Source organism: Oncorhynchus tshawytscha, linkage group LG14, assembly GCF_018296145.1.
Source record: "Oncorhynchus tshawytscha isolate Ot180627B linkage group LG14, Otsh_v2.0, whole genome shotgun sequence".
Lineage (NCBI taxonomy): Eukaryota > Metazoa > Chordata > Actinopteri > Salmoniformes > Salmonidae > Oncorhynchus > Oncorhynchus tshawytscha.
The window spans coordinates 50,128,363-50,153,362 of record NC_056442.1 but is presented as its reverse complement, the minus strand read 5'-3'; the positions used below and the strand labels follow the sequence as shown (position 1 = coordinate 50,153,362).

The window sequence follows — 25,000 nt, the reverse complement described above, 5'->3', positions numbered from 1 at the left end:
TACATGCCACTGGGGTTGTGTTGTGGGTGTTAAAGCCAATTTATACTTGATCCAAAAATGTGGTCGGAGGCTTCATGTGGAGGGTGTGATGCAACTGTGGACCCTCCGGAGGCATGCAGAGGCCAAATCGAACTCATGATTGGCTGACGGTAGGTGAGGCCGGGAGGTCCTGTATAAACACAAACTCACATCCTTGACAAATTCCTGCTCCCCAAAGTGCAAGAAGTATGTCCTGACTTTTGCAGAGGCCATATCACCGCCAATGCAGACGTCAGATTCACCATGCAGCGCATTTTAGTGTGTGTGTATATGTGTGTGTATGTGTGTGTGTGTGTGTGTGTGTGTGTGTGTGTGTGTGTGTGTGTGTGTGTGTGTGTGTGTATGCATAATATGTGTGTGCATCATTTTTGTGTGTGTGTGTGTGTGTGTGTGTGTGTATGCATAATATGTGTGTGTATTATTTGTGTGTGTGTGTGTGCAGCATTTGTGTGTGTGTGTGTGTGAGCACTGTGCAGTGCACACTACCTTCTTTATTCAGCCCCTCTGGCTGTGAAACATTCCTTCTACACAAAGCAGTGCTTTCACAGAGGCTTTCAGAGGGCGTTTTATTACTGCAGTGCTTTCACAGAGGCTTTCAGAGGGCGTTTTATTACTGCAGTGCTTTAACAGAGGCTTTCAGAGGGCGTTTTATTACTGCAGTGCTTTAACAGAGGCTTTCAGAGGGCGTTTTATTACTGCAGTGCTTTAACAGAGGCTTTCAGAGGGCGTTTTATTACTGCAGTGCTTTAACAGAGGCTTTCAGAGGGCGTTTTATTACTGCAGTGCTTTAACAGAGGCTTTCAGAGGGCGTTTTATTACTGCAGTGCTTTAACAGAGGCTTTCAGAGGGCGTTTTATTACTGCAGTGCTTTAACAGAGGCTTTCAGAGGGCGTTTTATTACTGCAGTGCTTTAACAGAGGCTTTCAGAGGGCGTTTTATTACTGCAGTGCTTTCACAGAGGCTTTCAGAGGGCGTTTTATTACTGCAGTGCTTTCACAGAGTCTTTCAGAGGGCGTTTTATTACTGCAGTGCCTTCAGCTAGCAGACACAGTGTGGAGTGGGAATCATCTGCCTTCAGCTAGCAGACACAGTGTGGAGTGGGAATCATCTGCCTCCAGCTAGCAGACACAGTGTGGAGTGGGAATCATCTGCCTTCAGCTAGCAGACACAGTGTGGAGTGGGAATCATCTGCCTTCAGCTAGCAGACACAGTGTGGAGTGGGAATCATCTGCCTCCAGCCAGCAGACACAGTGTGGAGTGGGAATCATCTGCCTCCAGCTAGCAGACACAGTGTGGAGTGGGAATCATCTGCCTCCAGCCAGCAGACACAGTGTGGAGTGGGAATCATCTGCCTCCAGCTAGCAGACACAGTGTGGAGTGGGAATCATCTGCCTCAAGCCAGCAGACACAGTGTGGAGTGGGAATCATCTGCCTCCAGCCAGCAGACACAGTGTGGAGTGGGAATCATACATCTTTTATTTGATCTTGTTCATGATTCACAGTTCAGAGTGGTGGTGGAAAAAGAACCCAATTGTACTGTAGTAGAGTAAAGATACCTTTAATAGAAAATGACTCAAGTAAAAGTGAAAGTCACCCTGTAAAATACTACCTGAGTTAAAACCTCTTAAGGATCGGACCCTTTAAAGAAAGAAAATCCCCTAAAATGACATCTGACCCAAAGTAAACTGCCTGTAGCTCAGGACCTGAAGCCAGGATACGCATATTCTTGTTACCATTTGAAAGGAAAACCTTTGACGTTTGTGGAAATGTTAAATTAATGTAGGAGAATATAGTTAAAGTCTAAAAGTATTTGGTTTTAAATTGACTTAAGTATCAAAAGTAAATGTAATTGCTAAAATATACTTAAGTATCAAAAGTAGAAGTAAATACTAAGCAAACCAGACAGCATTATTATTTTTTAACGGATAGCTAGGGACACACTTCAACACTCAGACATAATTAACAAACAAAGCATTTGTGTTTAGTGAGTCCTCCAGGTCAGAGGCAGTAGGGATGAGCAGGGATGTCCTCTTGATAAGTGTGAATTGGACCATTTCCTGTCCTGCTAAGCATTCGAAATGTAACAAGTACTTTTGGGTGTCAGGGAAAATGTATGGAGTATAAAGTACATTCTTTTCTTTAGGAATGTAGTGAAGTAAAAGTACAATTTGTGGGGTACAGATACCCCCCCAAAACTACTTAAGTAATACTTTAAAAGTATGTTTACTTAAGCACTTTACACCACTGGTTCAGAGGCAGACATGAAGTGGATTCTCTCAACCAGCTTCATGAGGTAGTCACCATGAATGCATTACAATTAACAGGTGTGCCTTGTTAAAAGTTAATTTGATAGCCCTATTTGGTAAAATACCAAGTCCATATTATGGCAAGAACAGCTCAAATAAGCAAAGAGAAACAACAGTCCATCCTTATTTTAAGACACAAAGGTCAGTCAATCTGGAAGATTTCAACGACTTTCAAAAAAAAAAAAAAAAAAAAAACCCAGAAAAAACCATCATGCGCTATGATGAAAGTGTCTCTCACGAGGACCGCCACAGGAAAGGAAGACCCAGAGTTACTTCTGCTGTAGAGGATAAGTTCATTAGAGTTACCAGCCTCAGAAATTGCAGCCCAAATAAATGCTTCAGAGTTCAAGTAACAGACATGTGTCAACATCAACTGCTCAGAGGAGACTGTGTGAATCAGGCCTTCATGGTCGAATTGCTGCAAAGAAAGCACTACTAAAGGACACCAATAAGAAGAGGTGGAAATCTGTCCTTTGGTCTGATGAGTCCAAATTTGAGATCTTTGGTTTCAACTGTCGTGTCTTTGTGAGATGCAGAGTAGGTGAATGGATGATCTCTGCATGTGTGGTTCCCACTGTGAAGCATGGAGGTGGAGGTGTGATGGTGTAGGGGTGTTTTGCTGGTGACATTCAGTGATTTATTTAGAATTCAAGGCACACTTAACCAGCATGGTTACCACAGCATTCTGCAGCAATACCCCGTCCCATCTGGGTAACACTTAGTGGGACTATCATTTGTTTTTCAACAGGACAGTGACCCAAAACACACCTCCAGGCTGTGTAAGGGCTATTTGACCGAGTAGGAGAGTGATGGAGTGCTGCATCAGATGACCTGGCCCTCACAATCACCCGCCCTCAACCCAATTGAGATGGTTTGGGATGAGTTGATCCGCACAGTGAAAGAAAAGCAGCCAACAAGTGCTCAGCATATGTGGGAACTCTTTCAAGACTGTTGGAAAAGCATTCCTCATGAAGCTGGTTGAGAGAATTTCAAGAGTGTACAAAGCTGTCATCAAGTTTAAGGTTGGCTACTTTGAAGAAACTCAAATATAAAATACATTTAGATTTGTTTAACACTTTTTTTGGATACTACATGATTCCATATATGTTATTTCATAGTTGTGATGTCTTCACTATTATTCTACAATGTAGAAAATAGTTAAAATAAAGAAAAACCCTTGAATTAGTAGGTGTTCTAAAACTTTTGACTGGTACTGTATGTATTTGATTGATTCTGAAGAATGTTATTTTGGATGTTGGATGGTTTTGATGAGAACAAAACACAACCCTTTTTTTATACAGAACTATTTACTACATGTTACTACACGATTACTACATGATTACTACATGATTACTACATGGTTACTGCGTGATTACTTCATGATTACTACATGGTTACTGCGTGATTACTACATGATTACTACATGATTACTTCATGATTACTACATGATTACTACATGATTACTACATGGTTACTACATGGTTACTACATGGTTACTACATTATTACTTCATGATTACTACATGGTTACTGCGTGATTACTACATGGTTACTACATGATTACTTCATGATTACTACATGGTTACTGCGTGATTACTACATGATTACTACATGGTTACTACATGATTACTACATGATTACTACATGGTTACTACATGATTACGACATGGTTATTACATGGTTACTACATGATTACTTCATGATTACTACATGGTTACTACATTATCACTACATGTTAACTTCATGATTACTACATGATTACTACATGATAACTACATGGTCACTACATGATTACTACATGGTCACTACATGATTACTACGTGGTTACTAAATGATTACTACATGATTACTACATGGTCACTACATGATTACTACATGGTCACTACATGATTACTACGTGGTTACTAAATGATTACTACATGGTCACTACATGATTACTACGTGGTTACTACATGGTTACTACATGATTACTACATGGTTACTACATGATTACTACATGATTACTACATGGTTACTACATGGTTACTACATGATTACTGCATGATTACTTCATGATTACTTCATGATTACTAAATATTACTACATGGTTACTACATGGTTACTACATGGTTACTATGTGTCCACTGTCTATTTCTGCCAACGTGTCTTTCCACAGCCAGTCAAGCCACAACTATCCTGGACACACACATTTAATCAAGATGGATTTAATGCACCATATTCAAATTAAATGTATATTATTCATTTGCCCTCTGGTTCTCATAGTGGCATAGTTATCACACAGTACACAGTATCAACAGTACACACAGTATAATACAGTACACAGTATCTACAGTACACAGTATCAACAGTACACAGTATTAAAGTACACAGTATAATACAGTACACAGTATCTACAGTATCAACAGTACACAGTATTAAAATACACAGTATAATGCAGTACACAGTATAGTACAGTACACAGTATTAAAGCACACAGTATAATACAGTACACAGTATCAACAGTACACAGTATTAAAGTATACAGTATCAACAGTACACAGTATAATACAGTACACAGTATCAACAGTACACAGTATCAACAGTACACAGTATCAACAGTACACAGTACAACATCCCCATAGCACCAGCATCTCCATGGCAGTGGGGAGAGGGGAAGGACGGGGGGAATAGGGGAGGGAATGGGGACAGGGACCCATAGACAGCACTGAGTGGAAACAAAACCAACACTAACAGACCCAAATACCTGTCCCATACAGTTTGACTGTAGTGTTGTGGTCCTGAACGGGACTCAGGACTGGACTGCAGTTGGACTTTAATATGATTGATCATTTCATGTTTGTCTCTGAACGTCTTCCTACTGTTTGATATGTGTCAGATTAAACACCAGATCAAGAGCCGCAGAACGAGGCATATTGGAATGAAATGTCTCTGGAGTGTGTGTGTGTGTGTGTGTGTGTGTGTGTGTGTGTGTCTTAGTATGTGTGTCTTCGTGTGTTTGTGTCTTAGTGTGTGTGTGTTTGTGGTTGTGTGTGTTTCTTTGTGTGTGTGTGTATTACAGTGTGGTCTGGTAGGAGGTCCCTGATCCTTCCTCTGAGCTGCTATGTAAGAGGGGCTGTCTCTCCCCGAAGGATGAAATCGACTTCATCTTCCTGTTCTGGCTCCGCTTCCTGACAAACAGGGCCCCGGTCGTCATGACAATTCCTGCCAGGATGGCCCCGATGAGTCCTGCTCCCAGGAGCCACTGCCAGATCAGCTGAGCCTCCTGCATGTAGGGAGTCAGGAACTCCTGGACAAACCTCGTTCCTGAGAGAGAGAGAGAGAGAGAGAGAGAGAGAGAGAGAGAGAGAGAGAGAGAGAGAGAGAGAGAAGAGAGAGAGAGAGAGAGAGAGAGAGAGAGAGAGATATACAGAGAATGTGAGAGAGAGGGAGAGAGAGAGAGAGGGGAGGGGGAGGGTGGTGTTATGGGCAGGGTCATTTCTGTGTGCAATAGCCTGGGGACTGGGGTTAGGGTAACTGGTCTGGGTCCAGCAAGTATTTGGCTAGGTATGTGTGTGTCAGGGTACTGACCTGGGTCAAGCAGGTAGGAGTATTCGTAACCCAGGACCTTGTTGCCCAGGAAGTAGTCACCGTTGCGGTAGAGTGGCAGGAAGGGAACCATGTAGTAACCATCGTTGTGACCAATCGGAGCGTTGGCTGTTGGATAGTGGGAGCGAGGCGGCGTGTGTCTCCTCAACCACTGTTCATAGATACTAAGAGGGGAGGAGAGGAAGAGGGGAGGAGAGGGGGATAGGAGAGGGGGATAGGAGAGAGGAGGAGGGATAGGAGAGGGGAGGGGGATAGGAGAGGGGAAGGGGGATAAGAGAGGGGAGGGGGATAGGACAGGAGTGATGAGAGGGTGAAGAGGAGAGGGGAGGGGGATAGGACGGGAAGGATGAGAGGGTGAAGGGGAGAGGGGAGGGGGATAGGACGGGAGGGATGAGAGGGTGAAGAGGAGAGGGGAGGGGGATAGGACGGGAGGGATGAGAGGGTGAAGGGGAGAGGGGAGGGGGATAGGACGGGAGGGATGAGAGGGTGAAGAGGAGAGGGGAGGGGGATAGGACGGGAGGGATGACAGGGGAGGGGGATAGGACGGGAGGGATGAGAGGGTGAAGAGGAGAGGGGAGGGGGATAGGACAGGAGGGATGAGAGGGTGAAGGGGAGGGGGATAGGATGGGAGGGATGAGAGGGTGAAGGGGAGAGGGGAGGGGGATAGGACGGGAGGGAGGGATGAGAGGGTGAAGAGGAGAGGGGAGAGGGGAGGGGGATAGGGCGGGAGGGATGAGAGGGTGAAGAGGAGAGGGGAGGGGGATAGGGCGGGAGGGATGAGAGGGTGAAGAGGAGAGGGGAGAGGGGAGGGGGATAGGGCGGGAGGGATGAGAGGGTGAAGAGGAGAGGGGGGGGGAGGGGGATAGGGCGGGAGGGATGAGAGGGTGAAGAGAGAGAGGGAGAGGGGGGGGGGGATAGGGCGGGAGGGATGAGAGGGTGAAGAGGAGAGGGGGGGGGGATAGGGCGGGAGGGATGAGAGGGTGAAGAGGAGAGGGGAGGGGGATAGGGGCGGGAGGGATGAGAGGGTGAAGAGGAGAGGGGAGGGGGATAGGGCGGGAGGGATGAGAGGGTGAAGAGGAGAGGGGAGGGGGGGGATAGGGGGGAGGGATGAGAGGGTGAAGGGGAGAGGGGAGGGGAAGATAGGAGGGAGGGATGAGAGGGTGAAGATGAGAGGGGAGGGGGATAGGTGAAGAGAGAGGGGAGGGGATAGGGTGGGGGATAGGGTGAAGATGAAGATGGGAGGGGGGATAGGTGTGAAGATGAGAGGGGAGGGGGATAGGGTGAAGATGAGAGGGGAGGGGGATAGGGTGAAGATGAGAGGGGAGGGGGATAGGGTGAAGAGGAGAGGGGAGGGGGATAGGGTGAAGATGAGAGGGGAGGGGGATAGGGTGAAGATGAGAGGGGAGGGGGATAGGGTGAAGATGAGAGGGGAGGGGGGGATAGGGTGAAGAGGAGAGGGGAGGGATGAGAGGGTGAAAGAGAGAGGGGAGGGATGAGAGAGGGGGAAGGTGAGAGGAGGGAGGGGGATAGGGTGAAGATGAGAGGGAGGGGGATAGGGTGAAGATGAGAGGGGAGGGGGATAGGGTGAAGATGAGAGGGGGAGGGGGGATAGGGTGAAGAGGAGAGTGGAGGGATGAGAGGGTGAAGAGGAGAGGGGAGGGATGAGAGGGTGAAGAGGAGAGGGGAGGGATGAGAGGGTGAAGAGGAGAGGGGAGGGATGAGAGGGTGAAGAGGAGAGGGGAAGGATGAGAGGGTGAAGAGGAGAGGGGAGGGATGAGAGGGTGAAGAGGAGAGGGGAGGGATGAGAAGGTGAAGAGGAGAGGGGAGGGATGAGAGGGTGAAGAGGAGAGGGGAGGGATGAGAGGGGAGGAAGAGGGAGAGGGGGAGGGGGAGGGGGGGATAGGGCAGGAGGGATGAGAGGGTGAAGAGGAGAGGGGAGGGATGAGAGGGTGAAGAGGAGAGGGGAGGGGGATAGGGCAGGAGGGGGATGAGAGGGTGAAAAAGAGGAGGGGGAGGGGAGGGGATGAGAGGGTGAAGAGGGGAGAGGGTGAAGAGGGAGGGGGGGGATAGGGCAGGAGGGATGAGAGGGCGGGGAGGGATGAGAGGGCGGGAGGGATGAGAGGGCAGGAGGGATGAGAGGGCAGGAGGGATGAGAGGGCAGGAGGGATGAGAGGGCAGGAGGGATGAGAGGGCGGGAGGGATGAGAGGGTGGGAGGGATGAGAGGGCAGGAGGGATGAGAGGGCAGGAGGGATGAGAGGGCAGGAGGGATGAGAGGGCAGGAGGGATGAGAGGGGGGAGGGATGAGAGGGGAGGGATGAGAGGGGAGGGATGAGAGGGTAAAGAAATATTTGATTTCGTTGGCCACAGATACTGGCTGCTTTTATTATTGTTATTGTTATGCAGTGGCAGAGTAGTGTTTGTTTGAATGGCCCTGTTCAGATCTATCTATTCTCTTCTTCCCTCTTTAGGGGGACTTCTCTCTTAGATGGAGACATAAAAAAAAGAAAGACAAAATAGAGAGATAAAATTGACAAATGGTTTGGGCATTTACACAGCCACGTCCCAGGATGTGAAAAATAGGCAAAGTTATGTGCAGTCATCTCTCTCTCTCTCTCTCTCTCTCTCTCTCTCTCTCTCTCTCTCTCTCTCTCTCTCCCCTCTCTCTCTTTTCTCTCTCTCTACAGTATTTACGTAACTCTCTCTCTCCCTCTCTCTCTTACCTCCCTCTCTATAGTATCTATGTAACCCTCTCTCTCTCTCCCTCCCCGTCTCTTTCTCTCTCTCTCCCTCCCTCTCTACAGTATTTACGTAACCCTCTCTCTCTCCCTCCCTCTCTCTCTCTGTGTGTCTCTCTCTCTCTCTCTCTCTGTCTCTCTCTCTCTCTCTCTCTGTCTCTCTCTCTCTCTCTCTCTCTCTCTCTCTCTCTCTCTGTGTCTCTCTCTCTCTCTCTCTCTCTGTGTCTCTCTCTCTCTCTCTCTCTCTCTCTCTCTCTCCCTCCCTCTCTCTCTCTGTGTCTCTCTCTCTCTCTCTCTCTCTCTCTCTCTCTCCCTCCCTCTCTCTCTCTGTGTGTCTCTCTCTCTCTCTCTCTCTCTGTCTCTCTCTCTCTGTGTCTCTCTCTCTCTCTCTCTCTCTCTCTCTCTCTCTCCCTCCCTCTCTCTCTCTCTGTGTCTCTCTCTCTCTCTCTCTCTTGTCTCTCTCTCTCTCTCTCTCTCTCTCTCTCTCTCTCTCTGTGTCTCTCTCTCTCTCTCTCTCTCTGTGTCTCTCTCTCTCTCTCTCTCTCTCTCTCTCTCTCTCTCTCTCTCTCTCTGTCTCTCTCTCTCTCTCTCTCTCTCTCTCCCTCTCTCTCTCTCTGTGTCTCTCTCTCTCTCTCTCTCTGTCTCTCTCTCTCTCTCTCTCTCTCTCTCTCTCTCTCTCTGTGTCTCTCTCTCTCTCTCTCTCTGTCTCTCTCTCTGTGTGTCTCTCTCTCTCTCTCTCTCTGTGTCTCTCTCTCTCTCTCTCTCTCTCTCTCTCTCTCTCTCTCTCTCTCTCTGTGTCTCTCTCTCTCTCTCTCTCTGTGTCTCTCTCTCTCTCTCTCTCTCTCTCTCTCTCTCTCTCTGTCTCTCTCTCTCTCTCTCTCTGTGTCTCTCTCTCTCTCTCTCTCTCTCTCTCTCTCTCTCTCTCTCTCTCTCTGTCTCTCTCTCTCCCTCCCTCTCTCTCTCTTTTTCTAATTATATGTTGAGGGGAACAAATGACTTTAGCCTTTAGAAATGCAATTGATGTAATTATGTTCGCTTATAAATTGGAAGCCAATTTAGTTTGTGTTTGTCAATGTGGGCTTGCTAATGGGTTTGTGTAGAAGCAGACACACATGTTGACGAGGGAGTGTGTGTGCATGTATATGTTGTGTGTGTGTGTGCGTGCGTGTGCGTGTTGTCACCTGTCTATGAAGGTGTGGTGCAGGAGGAAGATGGGATCATTGGCTGAGCCCTGTACTGAGCTCATGGTTCCGTTCATGAAGACGTGGAGGGCGTTGTGCATCGTACTCTGTCCTGTTATAGCCATCCCCGTCTCAGGACTCGCAAAACCTAAACACACACACACATGTTTACTTGCACAAATAAGCACCACCTTATCATACACATCACTTAAGGAGAAGATCCCACTGAAAATATAGGGAGGGTGTTTTAAGGGTGTCTCCCTACCCTCCAGGGAGTTCCTGAAGCTCATGTTGGCTTGGCGGTCCATGGCTCCCGTCTCGTAAGTCTCTATACCCACCACGAAGTCCACGTCGGCCGAGGTGGGCAGATGCCTCACACGGTTAGGGTCGTGGTTACCAGGGTTGCGCAGCAGTGGCCCCTCCCCTGTCCCGGGACACAGTGCTGCTCTGCTGTTGTACTCCTCTGGCTGGGTACAGATCACCTGCACAGGTAGGTACACACACACACACACACACACACACACACACACACACACACACACATACAACGCCATGTTACAATACAGCACAAACACACATACAGTATACACATCTGCTGTTGTACTCTTCTATGTCTGGATGCATACTCTACTGCACAGGTACACACAGGTACACACAGGTACTCACAGGTACACACAGGTACTCACAGGTACACACAGGTACTCACAGGTACTCACAGGTACACACAGGTACACACAGGTACTCACAGGTACACACAGATACACACAGGTACTCACAGGTACACACAGGTACTCACAGGTACACACAGGTACACACAGGTACTCACAGGTACACACAGGTACACACAGGTACTGACAGGTTCTGACAGGTACACACATGTACTCACAGGTACACACAGGTACACACAGGTACTCACAGGTACTCAAAGGTACACACAGGTACACACAGGTACTCACAGGTACACACAGGTACACACAGGTACACACAGGTACTGACAGGTACTGACAGGTACTCACAGGTACACAGAGGTACACACAGGTACACATGGGTACACACAGGTACTCACACATACACACAGGCATGCACACATACACTCAGTCTCTCTCTCTTTATCACACTCTCTCTCTCTCTCTTTATCACACTCTCTCTCTCTCTCTCTTTATCATACTCTCTCGTTCTCTCTCTCTCTCTCTCTCTTTATCACACTCTCTCGTTCTCTCTCTCTCTCTCTCTCTCTCTCTTTATCACACTCTCTCTCTCTCTCTCTCTTTATCATACTCCCTCGTTCTCTCTCTCTCTCTCTCTTTATCACACTCTCTCGTTCTCTCTGTCTCTGCTCTCTGGTTGTGATAAAATAACCCACTCCATTACCTGTACATCTGCTGTGTTAAATTAACCATGTGTCTGAACAAGACACACAACATTAGCTGTGTCAGAGATCCCCCACTATACACAGACTGTACACAGACTGCACACAGACTATACACTGACTATAGACTGACTATAAACAGACTATATACAGACTATACACAGACTATACACAGACTATAGACAGACTATATACAGACTATAGACAGACTATAGACTGACTATACACTGACTATAGACTGACTATAGACAGACTATACACAGACTATACACTGACTATAAACAGACTATAGACTGACTATAGACTGACTATAAACAGACTAAACACTGACTATAGACTGACTATACACTGACTACAGACACGGACTGCTGAACAATAGTCCCTCTCCAGTGTCTGTTTCCCCTGTCATTCCTCTGCTCTGAATTAAGCAGAACTCTCTGGGTCTCAAATCACATAGGAAGGAGGCTTTGGTTGAGAGGTATTATTTGCTATCTCAGGCACTTGTCTAGATGAGCGGTTTAGAATGTGACCTCATACTGTAATGTTGGTGGGCCTGGGCCCAGGGATTGGCCCTAGTTAGGAGTAGTCATCAATGTGATCAATGTGTATAACAGCTCCAGACTCTTGGCTCATGATTCAGTGATGTCACATGGTGCACACACACACGCACGCATGCACGCACGCACGCACGCACACACGCACGCACGCACGCACGCACGCACACACACACACACACACACACACACACACACACACACACACACACACACACACACACACACACACACACACACACACACACACACACACACACACACACACACACACACACACACACACACACACACACACACACACATCACTCTACCTGTGTCACATGTGTTTGTTTACCTTCCATGAAGAGAACACAGAGCCTGGGCTGATGAGGTTGGGGTTCAGCGGGCTCCGCCCACCCATCAGGTTGTCTGTGCACACCGTACAGTCTGTTGCATCTCGCCAGTCCCAGTATGGGATAGTGAAGTTAAAATCCCCAGTCATCTTCCTGATCTCGTGCTCCCAGTGCAGCAGATACACTCGGTGCCATGGCAGGAATGCTGCCGACTCGTGTGCAAAGTCTATGTCCGGCCAAACATTTCCTGGCCCCCCAAGCAGTGTGTCCCTGGACACGTAGTAGTGCATCCACACAAACAGGTCATATACACTCACGTCGGAAAACATTGGGTTCTCCCCATTTGTACCCATCTCAGCGCGAGTTCCCGTGACAATGACGTAGTCAGCGGTGACGGTGTTCTTGGCCAAGTTCAGGTAGGCGATGAACCGCTGTTGTTCCGCCACCGACAGCGAGAGGAAGTTCCTCCTCACGGACTCCCGCTGCTCGGCACAGCCGGGGCCGAAGTAGCCGAACCTGCACTCCCCACAGTCAAAACCCCCGTAGTTACCTGCACACTGGCATGTGCGGTTGTAGAAGGCCAGCGGCCACCGTTCTCGGTCGTCTATCCCAGTGTGTGGGTACTGTGGCCCGTGGGGCTCTTCCGATACCGTCACGTCCTGACAGAACCCTCGGCCTGACGTGGCTCCACAGGCCGACCCGTCCCCTTCCCACACCGGGCAGCACTGCTTGGTACGAAGCGCCTCTGTGTTGGCGCAAGGCCGGGGGAACTGGCCCACACACGACCGCAGGAACAGCATCTGGAGTAGGCTACCCAACACAACCAGAAGAACCATGACTGACCAACTACCACACCCAAGAGCTCACTACACAGCCAGACTAACCAAAGCACACGGCAAAGAAGAGACTGCAGCCGGCTATAGTCACACAGCAGGTCCAGCCAGGTCACAAGTGGTATAAGTCAGTAGCGCAGAGTCTGGGGAAAAGAACGAATAATGTTAACTCACAATATAACTTCCACTTGCCCACACCCTCTCTCTCCCCTCTCTGCTTCCCTCCCCATACCATCACATGCTTGGGATAATATAGTTCAGCCTCATTCTGTCTCGAGACCAGCTGACCACATCCCTCTTCCCCCAGGCCTAGCCGGCCTGGAATGTGTGTGCATGATCTGGGGTGAGAGAGTGGAGTGGTTCCAACTCACATAATAGCCCATCTCACAGCGTGGAACAGACACGCTTCTGTACCATAACCTCATGCTAATGTCTGCTGTTTTAGGACATTATGTAGAGAGGGAAAAGGACACAGGAGAAGATTTACACCTATCCCAGTGAAATGCTCAAAACAGGAACAGAGTAGGCTATTGTCAGCTACTGTTAGAATAAATAATTAATAAACTATTTGGAAATGAATTAGTGCTCAATGGTCAAGGCACCTTATAGGTCTTCGGGTCGACCATGTCACAAACACAGTGACACAATGTTCCCTCGAAACTGAGCACGTGTGTTGGTGCGCAGTAGCCCTGAGACTGCCGTGCAGCTCCCCTGAGACCGCCGTGCAGCTCCCCTGAGACCGCCGTGCAGTTCCCCTGAGACTGCTGTGCAGCTCCCCTGAGACCGCCGTGCAGCTCCCCTGAGACCGCCGTGCAGCTCCCCTGAGACCGCCGTGCAGCTCCCCTGAGACCGCCGTGCAGCTCCCCTGAGACCGCCGTGCAGCTCCCCTGAGACCGCCGTGCAGCTCCCCTGAGACCGCCGTGCAGCTCCCCTGGGACCGCCGTGCAGCTCCCCTGAGACCGCCGTGCAGCTCCCCTGAGACCGCCGTGCAGCTCCCCTGAGACCGCCGTGCAGCTCCCCTGAGACCGCCGTGCAGCTCCCCTGAGACCGCCGTGCAGCTCCCCTGAGACCGCCGTGCAGCTCCCCTGGGACCGCCGTGCAGCTCCCCTGAGACCGCCGTGCAGCTCCCCTGAGACCGCCGTGCAGCTCCCCTGAGGCCGCCGTGCAGCTCCCCTGAGACCGCCGTGCAGCTCCCCTGGGACCGCCGTGCAGCTCCCCTGAGACCGCCGTGCAGCTCCCCTGAGACCGCCGTGCAGCTCCCCTGAGACCGCCGTGCAGCTCCCCTGGGACCGCCGTGCAGCTCCCCTGAGACCGCCGTGCAGCTCCCCTGAGACCGCCGTGCAGCTCCCCTGAGACCGCCGTGCAGCTCCCCTGAGACCGCCGTGCAGCTCCCCTGAGACCGCCGTGCAGCTCCCCTGAGACCGCCGTGCAGCTCCCCTGAGACCGCCGTGCAGCTCCCCTGAGACCGCCGTGCAGCTCCCCTGAGACCGCCGTGCAGCTCCCCTGAGACCGCCGTGGTTTCAGCTCCCCTGAGACCGCCGTGCAGCTCCCCTGGGACCGCCGTTAATGCAGCACCCCTGAGACCGCCGTGGCAGCTCCCCTGAGACCGCCAGGCAGCTGCCCCTGAGGCCGAATGTGCAGCTCCCCTGAGACCGCCGTGCAGCTCCCCTGGGACCGCCGTGCAGCTCCTGAGACCGCCGTGCAGCTCCCCTGAGACCGCAGACCTGAAATTTGCAGCTCCCCTGAGACCGCCGTGCAGCTCCCCTAGGACCGCCGTAGCAGCTCCCCTGAGACCGCCGTGACAGTATTACTATATTCCCCTGAGACCGCCGTGCAGCTCCCCTGAGACCGATTGCAGTGACAGCTCCCCTGAGACCGCCGTGCAGCTCCCCTGAGACCGCAGTGCAGCTCCCCTGAGACCGCCGTGCAGCTCCCCTGAGACCGCCGTGCAGCTCCCCTGAGACCGCCGTGCAGTGACCCCTGAGACCGCCGTGCAGCTCCCCTGAGAGCAGCTACCCTGAGACAGTGACCGTGCAGCTCCCCTGAGACCGCCGTGCAGCTCCCCTGAGACCGCCGTGCAGCTCCCCTGAGACCGCCGTGTAAAGTGGTTTCTTGCATCAAACAACACAACAACATTTTCTGTAATCTCCTTGTCTGAAGGACAAGTGGGTAACCAGGTTAATGTCAAGCACTGCATGTATTTTTAAAAGGTTTTATGGAATGTAGCCTATATCAACACCAGGCGTTGGCTGCTATTGTAGGCTGAATGATAGAACAGCTATTGTTAAAATGGAATGGAATGCATTTTCTCCATTGTTTTTGATGGTAGGCCACGTTGGTAGACCTTCATTATGATCAAATAGCCACAGTTGCCTACTTGGCCACTGTTAAAAGAAGTACAGAATTTTCACAACGTTCAAGTTTGGGTTTAGCAGACCTGAAATTTGCTAAGTGCCCAAAAGAAGGAGAGGAAAGATTGCAGTGACAGTATTACTATATTATAGAGTAGAATACAATGAGATTGCAGTGACAGTATTACTATATTATAGAGTAGAATACAATGAGATTGCAGTGACAGTATTACTATATTATAGAGTAGAATACAATGAGATTGCAGTGACAGTATTACTATATTATAGAGTAGAATACAATGAGATTGCAGTGACAGTATTACTATATTATAGAGTAGAATACAATGAGATTGCAGTGACAGTATTACTATATTATAGAGTAGAATACAATGAGATTGCAGTGACAGTATTACTATATTATAGAGTAGAATACAATGAGATTGAGCATTTACTCTTGGGAACGAATAGGTAAAACCCCACTCAAAGATGAACAGTAGGCATCATTTGGTTAACAATTTGTTTCTATGGTGATGCTGTAATTAGCGATGTTACACAAAAGTTAGTAATACCATCTAATTGATCAGAGGGGTCTGAGGGACAGTCACCACTCCTTCACATTGCAGCCTGTAGTATGACCGAATCTTTACGCACAACATAACAATGAATGACGCCTTTTGAACTGGGTATGTACTGTATGAGTGGGTATTATCCAGACATATTGTCATGAGCCGGTGAAAGGGGCATGTTCTGCTGTGGGGTTGTTGAGGGAGGCTGGCGCACAACTCGAGATCATAAACCACTCACATGCTCCCGTAGCGGGGCACGAGGTGCGGCTAATCCCGATGAAAACGCACTCGAGCGCGCGGACATGAACGTCACAGGATTACGGTGTCCACGGGGCTCCCCTGTTCAGCTAGCTGAGAGTCTCTCCAACAGCAATATCTCACCCTCTCTCTCTCTCTCTCTCTCTCTCTCTCTCTCTCTCTCTCTCTCTCTCTCTCTCTCTCTCTCTCTCTCTCTCTCTCTCTCTCTCTCTCTCTCTCTCTCTCACACACACACAATATGTGAAATATGTGTCCCTGGCCTGCAGTCAGATCTGTGGTCAGATAAAATCAAGTAATTGAGTGCAATTATAGCAGTTTGATTTCTCATCAGATGTTGGCTCTGTTGAATACCCAGGCCTGAGTTTAAGTCAGTAGGCAATTTCCCAAACAGAAATACGAAGGAAATAATGATTATATAACCCCTTGTAGAAATAATATTGCATTTAGCATACATAATCAACTACTTGGTCTCTATAGGCTAAATGTCACACCAAAACAGATGAAATGGTTATGTCGTATCAGTCACACCATGTTTCATGACCTACATTATATTACATTATGTTGGTCATTTGTTGCACCAATTATGGCTTCTAAGAAACAAACCAAAACGTTCAATTACAATAAAGACATTTTTCTCTTCTTATATTACGGTTCTGCGATGACAACGACGTTTAATGGATTTAAAGAAAACCAGAGACAAATGAAGCATCAAATGCGATTTGGAAACCTCTAAAACAGAATAACAGCTCATAATGGCTGGCTGGATGACTGGCTGTGTCAGTACCGCCAACTCACCACTGGGTGGAGGTATGACATGATCATATCCCACAGCAGGGCTGGTCTGCCACCATAAACGAAAGCAAAAAATGCGGCCCACCAAAATAAACTAGAATAGTCCCAGAAAGCACATTGAAGTTGAAACGACGTCTAAAATAAGTATTTTCCAAACATTGACGTTAGGTTACATTTAGGTTATGAATGAAAGGTGAAAAAGGTTTTTCCCAATGTTTAACATTCATATTTTTCAGGATGTTTAAAATTCATATTTTTCAGGATGTTTAACATTCATATTTTTCAGGATGTTTAACATTCATATTTTTCAGGATGTTTAACATTCATATTTTTCAGGATGTTTAAAATTCATATTTTTCAGGGTGTTTAACATTCATATTTTTCAGGATGTTTAACATTCATATTTTTCAGGATGTTTAAAATTCATATTTTTCAGGGTGTTTAACATTCATATTTTCTGGAGGTTAAAAACTACATTTTTCCCGGATGTTGAAATCAGGTTCATTTCCGGGTCTGAATGAAAGTTGAAAATATATATATTTCCAGGATGATAAAATCAGGCTCATTTTTTGTTCTGAATAAAAGTTGAAAAGAAGTAATTTACAGACGTAGATGTTTGGACCAAATCAAGGCTGGTCCAGACCGGACAAAATCTGAACCAAACATAGACATCTATGATATACACTGCTCAAAAAAATAAAGGGAACACTTAAACAACACAATGTAAGTCCAAGTCAATCACACTTCTGTGAAATCAAACTGTCCACTTAGGAAGCAACACTGATTGACAATAAATTCTACATGCTGTTGTGCAAATGGAATAGACAACAGGTGGAAATTATAGGCAATTAGCAAGACACCCCCAATAAAGGAGTGGTTCTGCAGGTGGTGACCACAGACCACTTCTCAGCTCCTGTGCTTCCTGGCTGATGTTTTGGTCAATTTTGAATGCTGGCGGTGCTTTCACTCTAGTGGTAGCATGAGACGGAGTCTACAACCCACACAATTGGCTCAGGTAGTGCAGCGCATCCAGGATGGAACATCAATGCTGTGTCTGTCAGCGTAGTATCCAGAGCATGGAGGCGCTACCAGGAGACAGGCCAGTACATCAGGAGATGTGGAGGAGGCCGTAGGAGGGCAACAACCCAGCAGCAGGATCGCTACCTCCGCCTTTGTGCAAGGAGGAGCAGGAGGAGCACTGCCAGAGCCCTGCAAAATGACCTCCAGCAGGCCACAAATGTGCATGTGTCTGCTCAAACGGTCAGAAACAGACTCTATAAGGGTGGTATGAGGGCCCGACGTCCACAGGTGGGGGTTGTGCTTACAGCCCAACACCGTGCAGGACGTTTGGCATTTGCCAGAGAACACCAAGATTGGCAAATTCGCCACTGGCGCCCTGTGCTCTTCACAGATGAAAGCAGGTTCACACTGAGCACGTGACAGACGTGACAGTCTGGAGATGCCGTGGAGAACGTTCTGCTGCCTGCAACATCCTCCAGCATGACCGGTTTGGCGGTGGGTCAGTCATGGTGTGGGGTGGCATTTCTTTGGGGGGCCGCACAGCCCTCCATGTGCTCGCCAGAGGTAGCCTGACTGCCATTAGGTACCGAGATGAGATCCTCAGACCCCCTGTGAGACCATATGCTGGTGCGGTTGACCCTGGGTTCCTCCTAATGCAAGACAATGCTCGACCTCATGTGGCTGGAGTGTGTCAGCAGTTCCTGCAAGAGGAAGGCATTGATGCTATGGACTGGCCCGCCCGTTCCCCAGACCTGAATTGAATTGAGCACATCTGGGACATCATGTCTCGCTCCATCCACCAACGCCATGTTGCACCACAGACTGTCCAGGAGTTGGCAGATGCTTTAGTCCAGGTCTGGGAGGAGATCCCTCAGGAGACCATCCGCCACCTCATCAGGAGCATGCCCAGGTGTTGTAGGGAGGTCATATAGGCACGTGGAGGCCACACACACTACTGAGCCTAATTTTGACTTGTTTTAAGGACATTACATCAAAGTTGGAACAGCCTGTAGTGTGGTTTTCCACTTTAATTTTGAGTGTGACTCCAAATCCAGACCTCCATGGGTTGATAAATTTGATTTCCATTGATAATTTTTGTGTGATTTTGTTGTCAGCACATTCAACTATGTAAAGAAAAAACTATTTAATAAGAATATTTCATTCATTCAGATCTAGGATGTGTTATTTTAGTGTTTCCTTTATTTTTTTGAGCAGTGTATATCAGTGGATGTGGAAATCAAGGCTGGTCCGGAACTGCACCAAAAAAAGACTTCCAAAAGGTGTCGGCATCGGTCCATGTTTACTGGGGTGTAGCCTACCATGTCCGCCCCCAATGGAAGGTTATGACCATGTGATAGGCCCACCATCTGTAAAACCCGTCGTGGTCAGTTTAGCTCAGAAAATGCCGTCCTCGTCAATCTGACACCAGTCTGCCTAATGAGCAGACTACTCTCGCTAGAGAGAGTGACTGAGGATGATTTGGCTGTAAAGGTAGAAGTTGCCTTTGGAAAAGTTTTAGGATCAGTTTACTCTTATAAAACCCATTCACAGGTTCGGTAAATTTTATTTTACTAGGCAAGTCAGTTAAGAACAAATTCTTATTTTCAATGACGGCCTAGGAACAGTGGGTTAACTGCCTTGTTCAGAGGCAGAATGACAGATTTGTACCTTGTCAGCTCAGGGATTTGAACTTGCAACCTTTCGGTTACTAGTCCAACACTCTAACCACTAGACTGCCCTGGTGTCGCTAGGGCAATCCAGGCAGCTGACAGAGGATTTTCATTGTGAAGAATGTGTTTGTTTTAATTGACTGTGTTTTGTATCTTAATATGTATTTAATGTGTATATTCATCTACACTTGCCTATTGATGTGTTTCGTTTTTGTATTGTGCAGGGCTCATTTACAAAACAGACTTTTAGTCTCAATATGACTTCCCTGTTGAAGTAAGAGTAAATAATAACCTTAGAGCCAAAAAAAACACCTTCAGTGTAGGGCCAATTTATGTCAGCTTTGTGTGAGAGAGAGGTGTTTTATAGATGACTGTTATGATGTCTCTCTGATTGCCTTCCCAGGCCTGGTTAGTCAGACTAGATAGACATGAGCAATTTACTAGAGAGCACATGTTTCATCATTTAAATCCCTACTTACGCAGATTTGTCAGTACTTGTGTGTATGTGTGTATGTGTGTATATTTGTCCTAGTTAGACAAAGAGAGAAAAATCACTGAGTAGTGACATTAAATCAACGGTGTCTCTATGGAAACAGAGGATACCCAGTGTTGTTTTGATATGCCATTGAATCATTTATTTACTTACTGTAACATTCTCTTTTTGTGTGTTTGTGTGTGTGTGTGTGTCTTTACATGTGTGTGTGTCTGTGTGTGAGAGAGAGAGAATGTTTTTGTGTGTGTGGGAGTACAGCATGTGTGTGTGTGTGTGTGAGAGAGAGAGAGAGAGAGAGAGAGGAAATGTTTTTGTGTGTGTGGTAGTACAAGCATGTTTGTGTGTGTGTGCGTGCACATGTGTGTGTGTGCGTGCATGTGTGTGTGTGTGTAGTACAAGCATGTTTGTGTGTGTGTGCGTGCACATGTGTGCATGTGTGTGTGTGTGCACATGTGTGTGTGTGTGTGTTTGTGTGCGTGCACATGTGTGTATGTGTGTGTGTGCGTGCACATGTGTGTGTGTGTGTGTGCGTGCACGTGTGTGTGCGTGCACGTGTGTGTGTGTGTGTGTTTGTGTGCGTGCGTGCACGTGTGTGTGTGTTTGTGTGTTTGTGTGTTTGTGTAGTGTCTGTCATAGCAGCTCTGAGATATTGCTTTATGAATGTCACTAATTGAGCAGACAGGATGACGTTTTATTGGGTATTTGATGGATGAAAACGTCCAATCAAATTTCTCCTAATCTAGACACCCTCCTCTTTCACTCATATTATTGGTTAAAAATTCAAGTCAATTTATATCAATTCAGTTATTGATCACATTCTGATTAATATGATATCATATAACCCCATGGGTCAAAGAATGATTGACAGAGCGTTCAAGCATTGACCCAAACTTCCTTTCCTTTCCTCTCCTCTCCTCTCCTTTTTTTTGGAACAAATCCCTGGACGCAGACTTTCTGTGCGTATGGACCATTATGATCCAAATAATGTCTTCCGTTAATATCGTCTTGGGGTGGGAGAGATCTTTAACACTGCAGTGTGTGTGTGTGTGTGTGTGTGTGTGTGTGTGTGTGTGTGTGTGTGTGTGTGTGTGTGTGTGTGTGTGTGTGTGTGTGTGTGTGTGTGTGTGTGTGTTAGCTTGACTCTGACGTTTGTGAGAGCAATTACAGATTAGCCGTCCCATTGGTAGATTGTCATTACATCTCTTTTGCAACAGCTGTCAGTGGTTGCCATGGTGACATGACACTGGAACATTCTCTGTTTACATCTGTGATGAGCAGTTTCTTTCAGGGTTTACATATCACAGATGAAAATTAAATGGAGGTTGCGCGATTCATGTTTGTGTGTGTGTGAGTGTGTGTGTGTATGTGCGTGAGTGTACATGAACACTCATAGTGTCCCAGGACTTTTATGCTGAGTCATATGTCTGGTTTGACCAGTTGTGTCTCAGTGATGATAGAGTTTGGAGGTTAAATTTAATACGCAGGCACACACACACACACACACACACACACACACACACAGAGAGACACAGACACAGGCTGTGTTAATGAAGCTCAGGTCTCTTCTCCTTCACACAGAGGAGGTAATTTAATTTGGCCCAGCTGAACTGTGTGGCAGTGAATGGAAGGAAAGTTATTTTACTCTTATCTCCCAATGGAAGGACAGGCTTTGTTGTGTGTGTGTGTGTGTGTGTGTGTGTGTGTGTGTAGTGTGTGTGTGTGTGGTGTGTGTGTGTGTGTGTGTGTGTGTGTGTGTGTGTGTGTGTGTGTGTGTGAAAAAGTGTGTGTGTGTGTGTGTGTGTGTGTGTGTGTGTAGCATAGCAGAGTGCAGCCCATATTATTAATGGAGGTGTGTAATTGTGTGTGCTGTGAGAGAATAGAATCAGAGTATGAGTGTGTGTATTAGAGAGAAAAAGAGAGATAAGAGAGAGAGAGAGCGATGAGGGAGAGAGAGATGAGGGAGCGAGAGGGAGATGAGGGAGAAAGAGATGAGCGAGGGAGAGAGAGATGAGGGAGAGAGAGAGAGAGAGATGAGCGAGAGAGAGGGAGATGAGAGATGAGGGAGAGAGGGGAGATGAGGGAGGGAGAGAGAGAGATGAGGGAGGGAGAGAAATGAGGGAGAGAGAGGGAGATGAGGGAGAGAGAGAGGGAGATGGGGAGAGAGGGGTAAAGAAGGAGGGAGAGAGAGATGAGAGGGAGATGAGGGAGGGAGAGAGAGATGAGGGAGAGGGAGAGGGGTAAAGAGGGAGAGAGAGGGAGATGAGGGAGGGAGAGAGTTGAGGGAGAGAGGGGGAGAGATGGGTAAAGAGGGAGAGAGAGCGAGGGAGAGAGAGCGGGGAGAGAGATGGGGGAGACGTGAATGTTATAGTCAGACTGTCACTGCATCAGTTAAAGCTCTGAATGTTCAGCATGCATGTAGGTGTGTTCAAGTTCAAGTTAGTTGATTTGTCCTATATACAGTACATGGAGTACACAGTTAGTTGATTTGTCCTATATACAGTACATGGAGTACACAGTTAGTTGATTTGTCCTATATACAGTACATGGAGTACACAGTTAGTTGATTTGTCCTATATACAGTACATGGAGTACACAGTTAGTTGATTTGTCCTATATACAGTACATGGAGTACACAGTTAGTTGATTTGTCCTATATACAGTACATGGAGTACACAGTTAGTTGATTTGTCCTATATACAGTACATGGAGTACACAGTTAGTTGATTTGTCATATATACAGTACATGGAGTACACAGTTAGTTGATTTGTCCTATATACAGTACATGGAGTACACAGTTAGTTGATTTGTCCTATATACAGTACATGGAGTACACAGTTAGTTGATTTGTCCTATATACAGTACATGGAGTACACAGTTAGTTGATTTGTCCTATATACAGTACATGGAGTACACAGTTAGTTGATTTGTCCTATATACAGTACATGGAGTACACAGTTAGTTGATTTGTCCTATATACAGTACATGGAGTACACAGTTAGTTGATTTGTCCTATATACATCTATGTTTCTCAAACGTCAAATTTCAAAGTCGTTGCAAACATCAATTTTCAAAGTTTTTAAGGTTAAGTTTAGGCATTAACTCTGAATGTTTAAGGTTAGGGTTAAGGTTAGGGTTAAGGTTAGGGTTAAGGTTGGGTTAAGGTTATGGTTAAGGTTAGGGTTAAGGTTAGGGTTAAGGTTATGGTTAAGGTTAGGGTTAAGGTTAGGGTTAAGGTTAGGGTTAAGGTTAGGGTTAAGGTTAGGGTTAAGGTTTGTGATAGGCTTAAAACAAAATACTAAAAAACAACTTTCTATTGCTGGATTTGAACTTGCAACCAGAGGCAGATTCTGACGCCTATCCACCATCCTTGTCCACAATGCACAAGCAAAACTGAAACCTACTTGAAGGTAACAACACTCTCTGTTGCCCCTACTGTCCAGTGTCCATGTCATCTCCTGGTGTCCTCAGACATGGATCGGCGTCAGATACTGACTTGTATCACGGGTGACTTGGCTGGCAATGAAATGCTTACCTGCAGGCTCACCTCTCGACAGGCTCACCTATGGACAGGCTCACCCCTCGACAGGCTCACCCATCGACAGGCTCACCCATCGACAGGCTCACCCATCGACAGGATCACCCATCGACAGGCTCATCTATCAACAGGCTCACCTATGGACAGGCTCACCTATGGACAGGCTCACCCCTCAACAGGCTCACCTTTCGACAGGCTCACCTATGGAAAGGCTCACCCCTTGACAGGCTCACCCCTTGACAGGCTCACCCATCGACAGGCTCACCTCTCGACAGGCTCACCTATCGACATGCTCACCTATCGACAGGCTCACCTATCGACATGCTCACCTATCGACAGGCTCACCTCTCGACAGGCTCACCTCTCGACAGGCTCACCTCTCGACAGGCTCACCTCTCGACAGGCTCACCCCTCGACAGGCTCACCCCTCGACAGGCTCACCTCTCGACAGACTCACCTCTCGACAGGCTCACCTATGGACAGGCTCACCCCTCGACAGGCTCACCTATGGACAGGCTCACCCCTCGACAGGCTCACCCCTCGACAGGCTCACCCATCGACAGGCTCACCTCTCGACAGGCTCACCTATGGACAGGCTCACCCCTCGACAGGCTCACCTATGGACAGGCTCACCCCTCGACAGGCTCACCCCTCGACAGGCTCACCTCTCGACAGGCTCACCTCTCGACAGGCTCACCTATGGACAGGCTCACCCCTCGACAGGCTCACCCCTCGACAGGCTCACCCATCGACAGGCTCACCTCTCGACAGGCTCACCTATGGACAGGCTCACCCCTCGACAGGCTCACCTATGGACAGGCTCACCCCTCGACAGGCTCACCTATGGACAGGCTCACCCCTCGACAGGCTCAACCATCGACAGGCTCACCCATCGACAGGCTCACCTCTCGACAGGCTCACCCATCGACAGGCTCACCTCTCGACAGGCTCACCTCTCGACAGGCTCACCCCTCGACAGGCTCACCCCTCGACAGGCTCACCCCTCGACAGGCTCACCCCTCGACAGGCTCACCTCTCGACAGGCTCACCTCTCGACAGGCTCACCTATGGACAGGCTCACCCCTCGACAGGCTCAACCATCGACAGGCTCACCCATCGACAGGCTCACCTCTCGACAGGCTCACCCATCGACAGGCTCACCTCTCGACAGGCTCACCCTCGACAGGCTCACCCCTCGACAGGCTCACCCCTCGACAGGCTCACCCCTCGACAGGCTCACCCTCGACAGGCTCACCTCTCGACAGGCTCACCCTCGACAGGCTCACCCCTCGACAGGCTCACCCCTCGACAGGCTCACCCCTCGACAGGCTCACCCCTCGACAGGCTCACCCCTCGACAGGCTCACCTCTCGACAGG

General features: G+C 48.3%; 1 protein-coding gene across 1 annotated transcript; it reads right to left on the bottom strand.

The window, feature by feature from the left end:
* Positions 1–4,898: 4,898 nt before the first annotated feature.
* On the bottom strand, positions 4,899–13,158 carry tyr (tyrosinase). The gene is made up of 5 exons (XM_042297619.1): positions 12,107–13,158; positions 10,112–10,328; positions 9,847–9,994; positions 5,912–6,093; positions 4,899–5,647 (listed from the first exon to the last, which is right to left on the bottom strand). Exons 1-5 carry the CDS (start codon positions 12,938–12,940, stop codon positions 5,397–5,399), a joined length of 1,632 nt encoding a protein of 543 aa, XP_042153553.1. The 5' UTR covers positions 12,941–13,158; the 3' UTR covers positions 4,899–5,396.
* Positions 13,159–25,000: the final 11,842 nt, after the last annotated feature.

What these genes read in the sequence shown, in the direction of transcription:
- tyr (XM_042297619.1), bottom strand. Translation starts at nt 12,940, where the DNA reads ATGGTTCTTCTGGTTGTGTTGGGTAGCCTACTCCAGATGCTGTTCCTG. An exon ending in CTTCAGGAACTCCCTGGAGG is followed by an intron (nt 9,995 to 10,111) that starts GTAGGGAGACAC and finishes GTGTGTGTTTAG; the next exon opens with GTTTTGCGAGTCCTGAGACG. An exon ending in CTCCTACCTGCTTGACCCAG is followed by an intron (nt 5,648 to 5,911) that starts GTCAGTACCCTG and finishes TCTCTCTCTCAG; the next exon opens with GAACGAGGTTTGTCCAGGAG.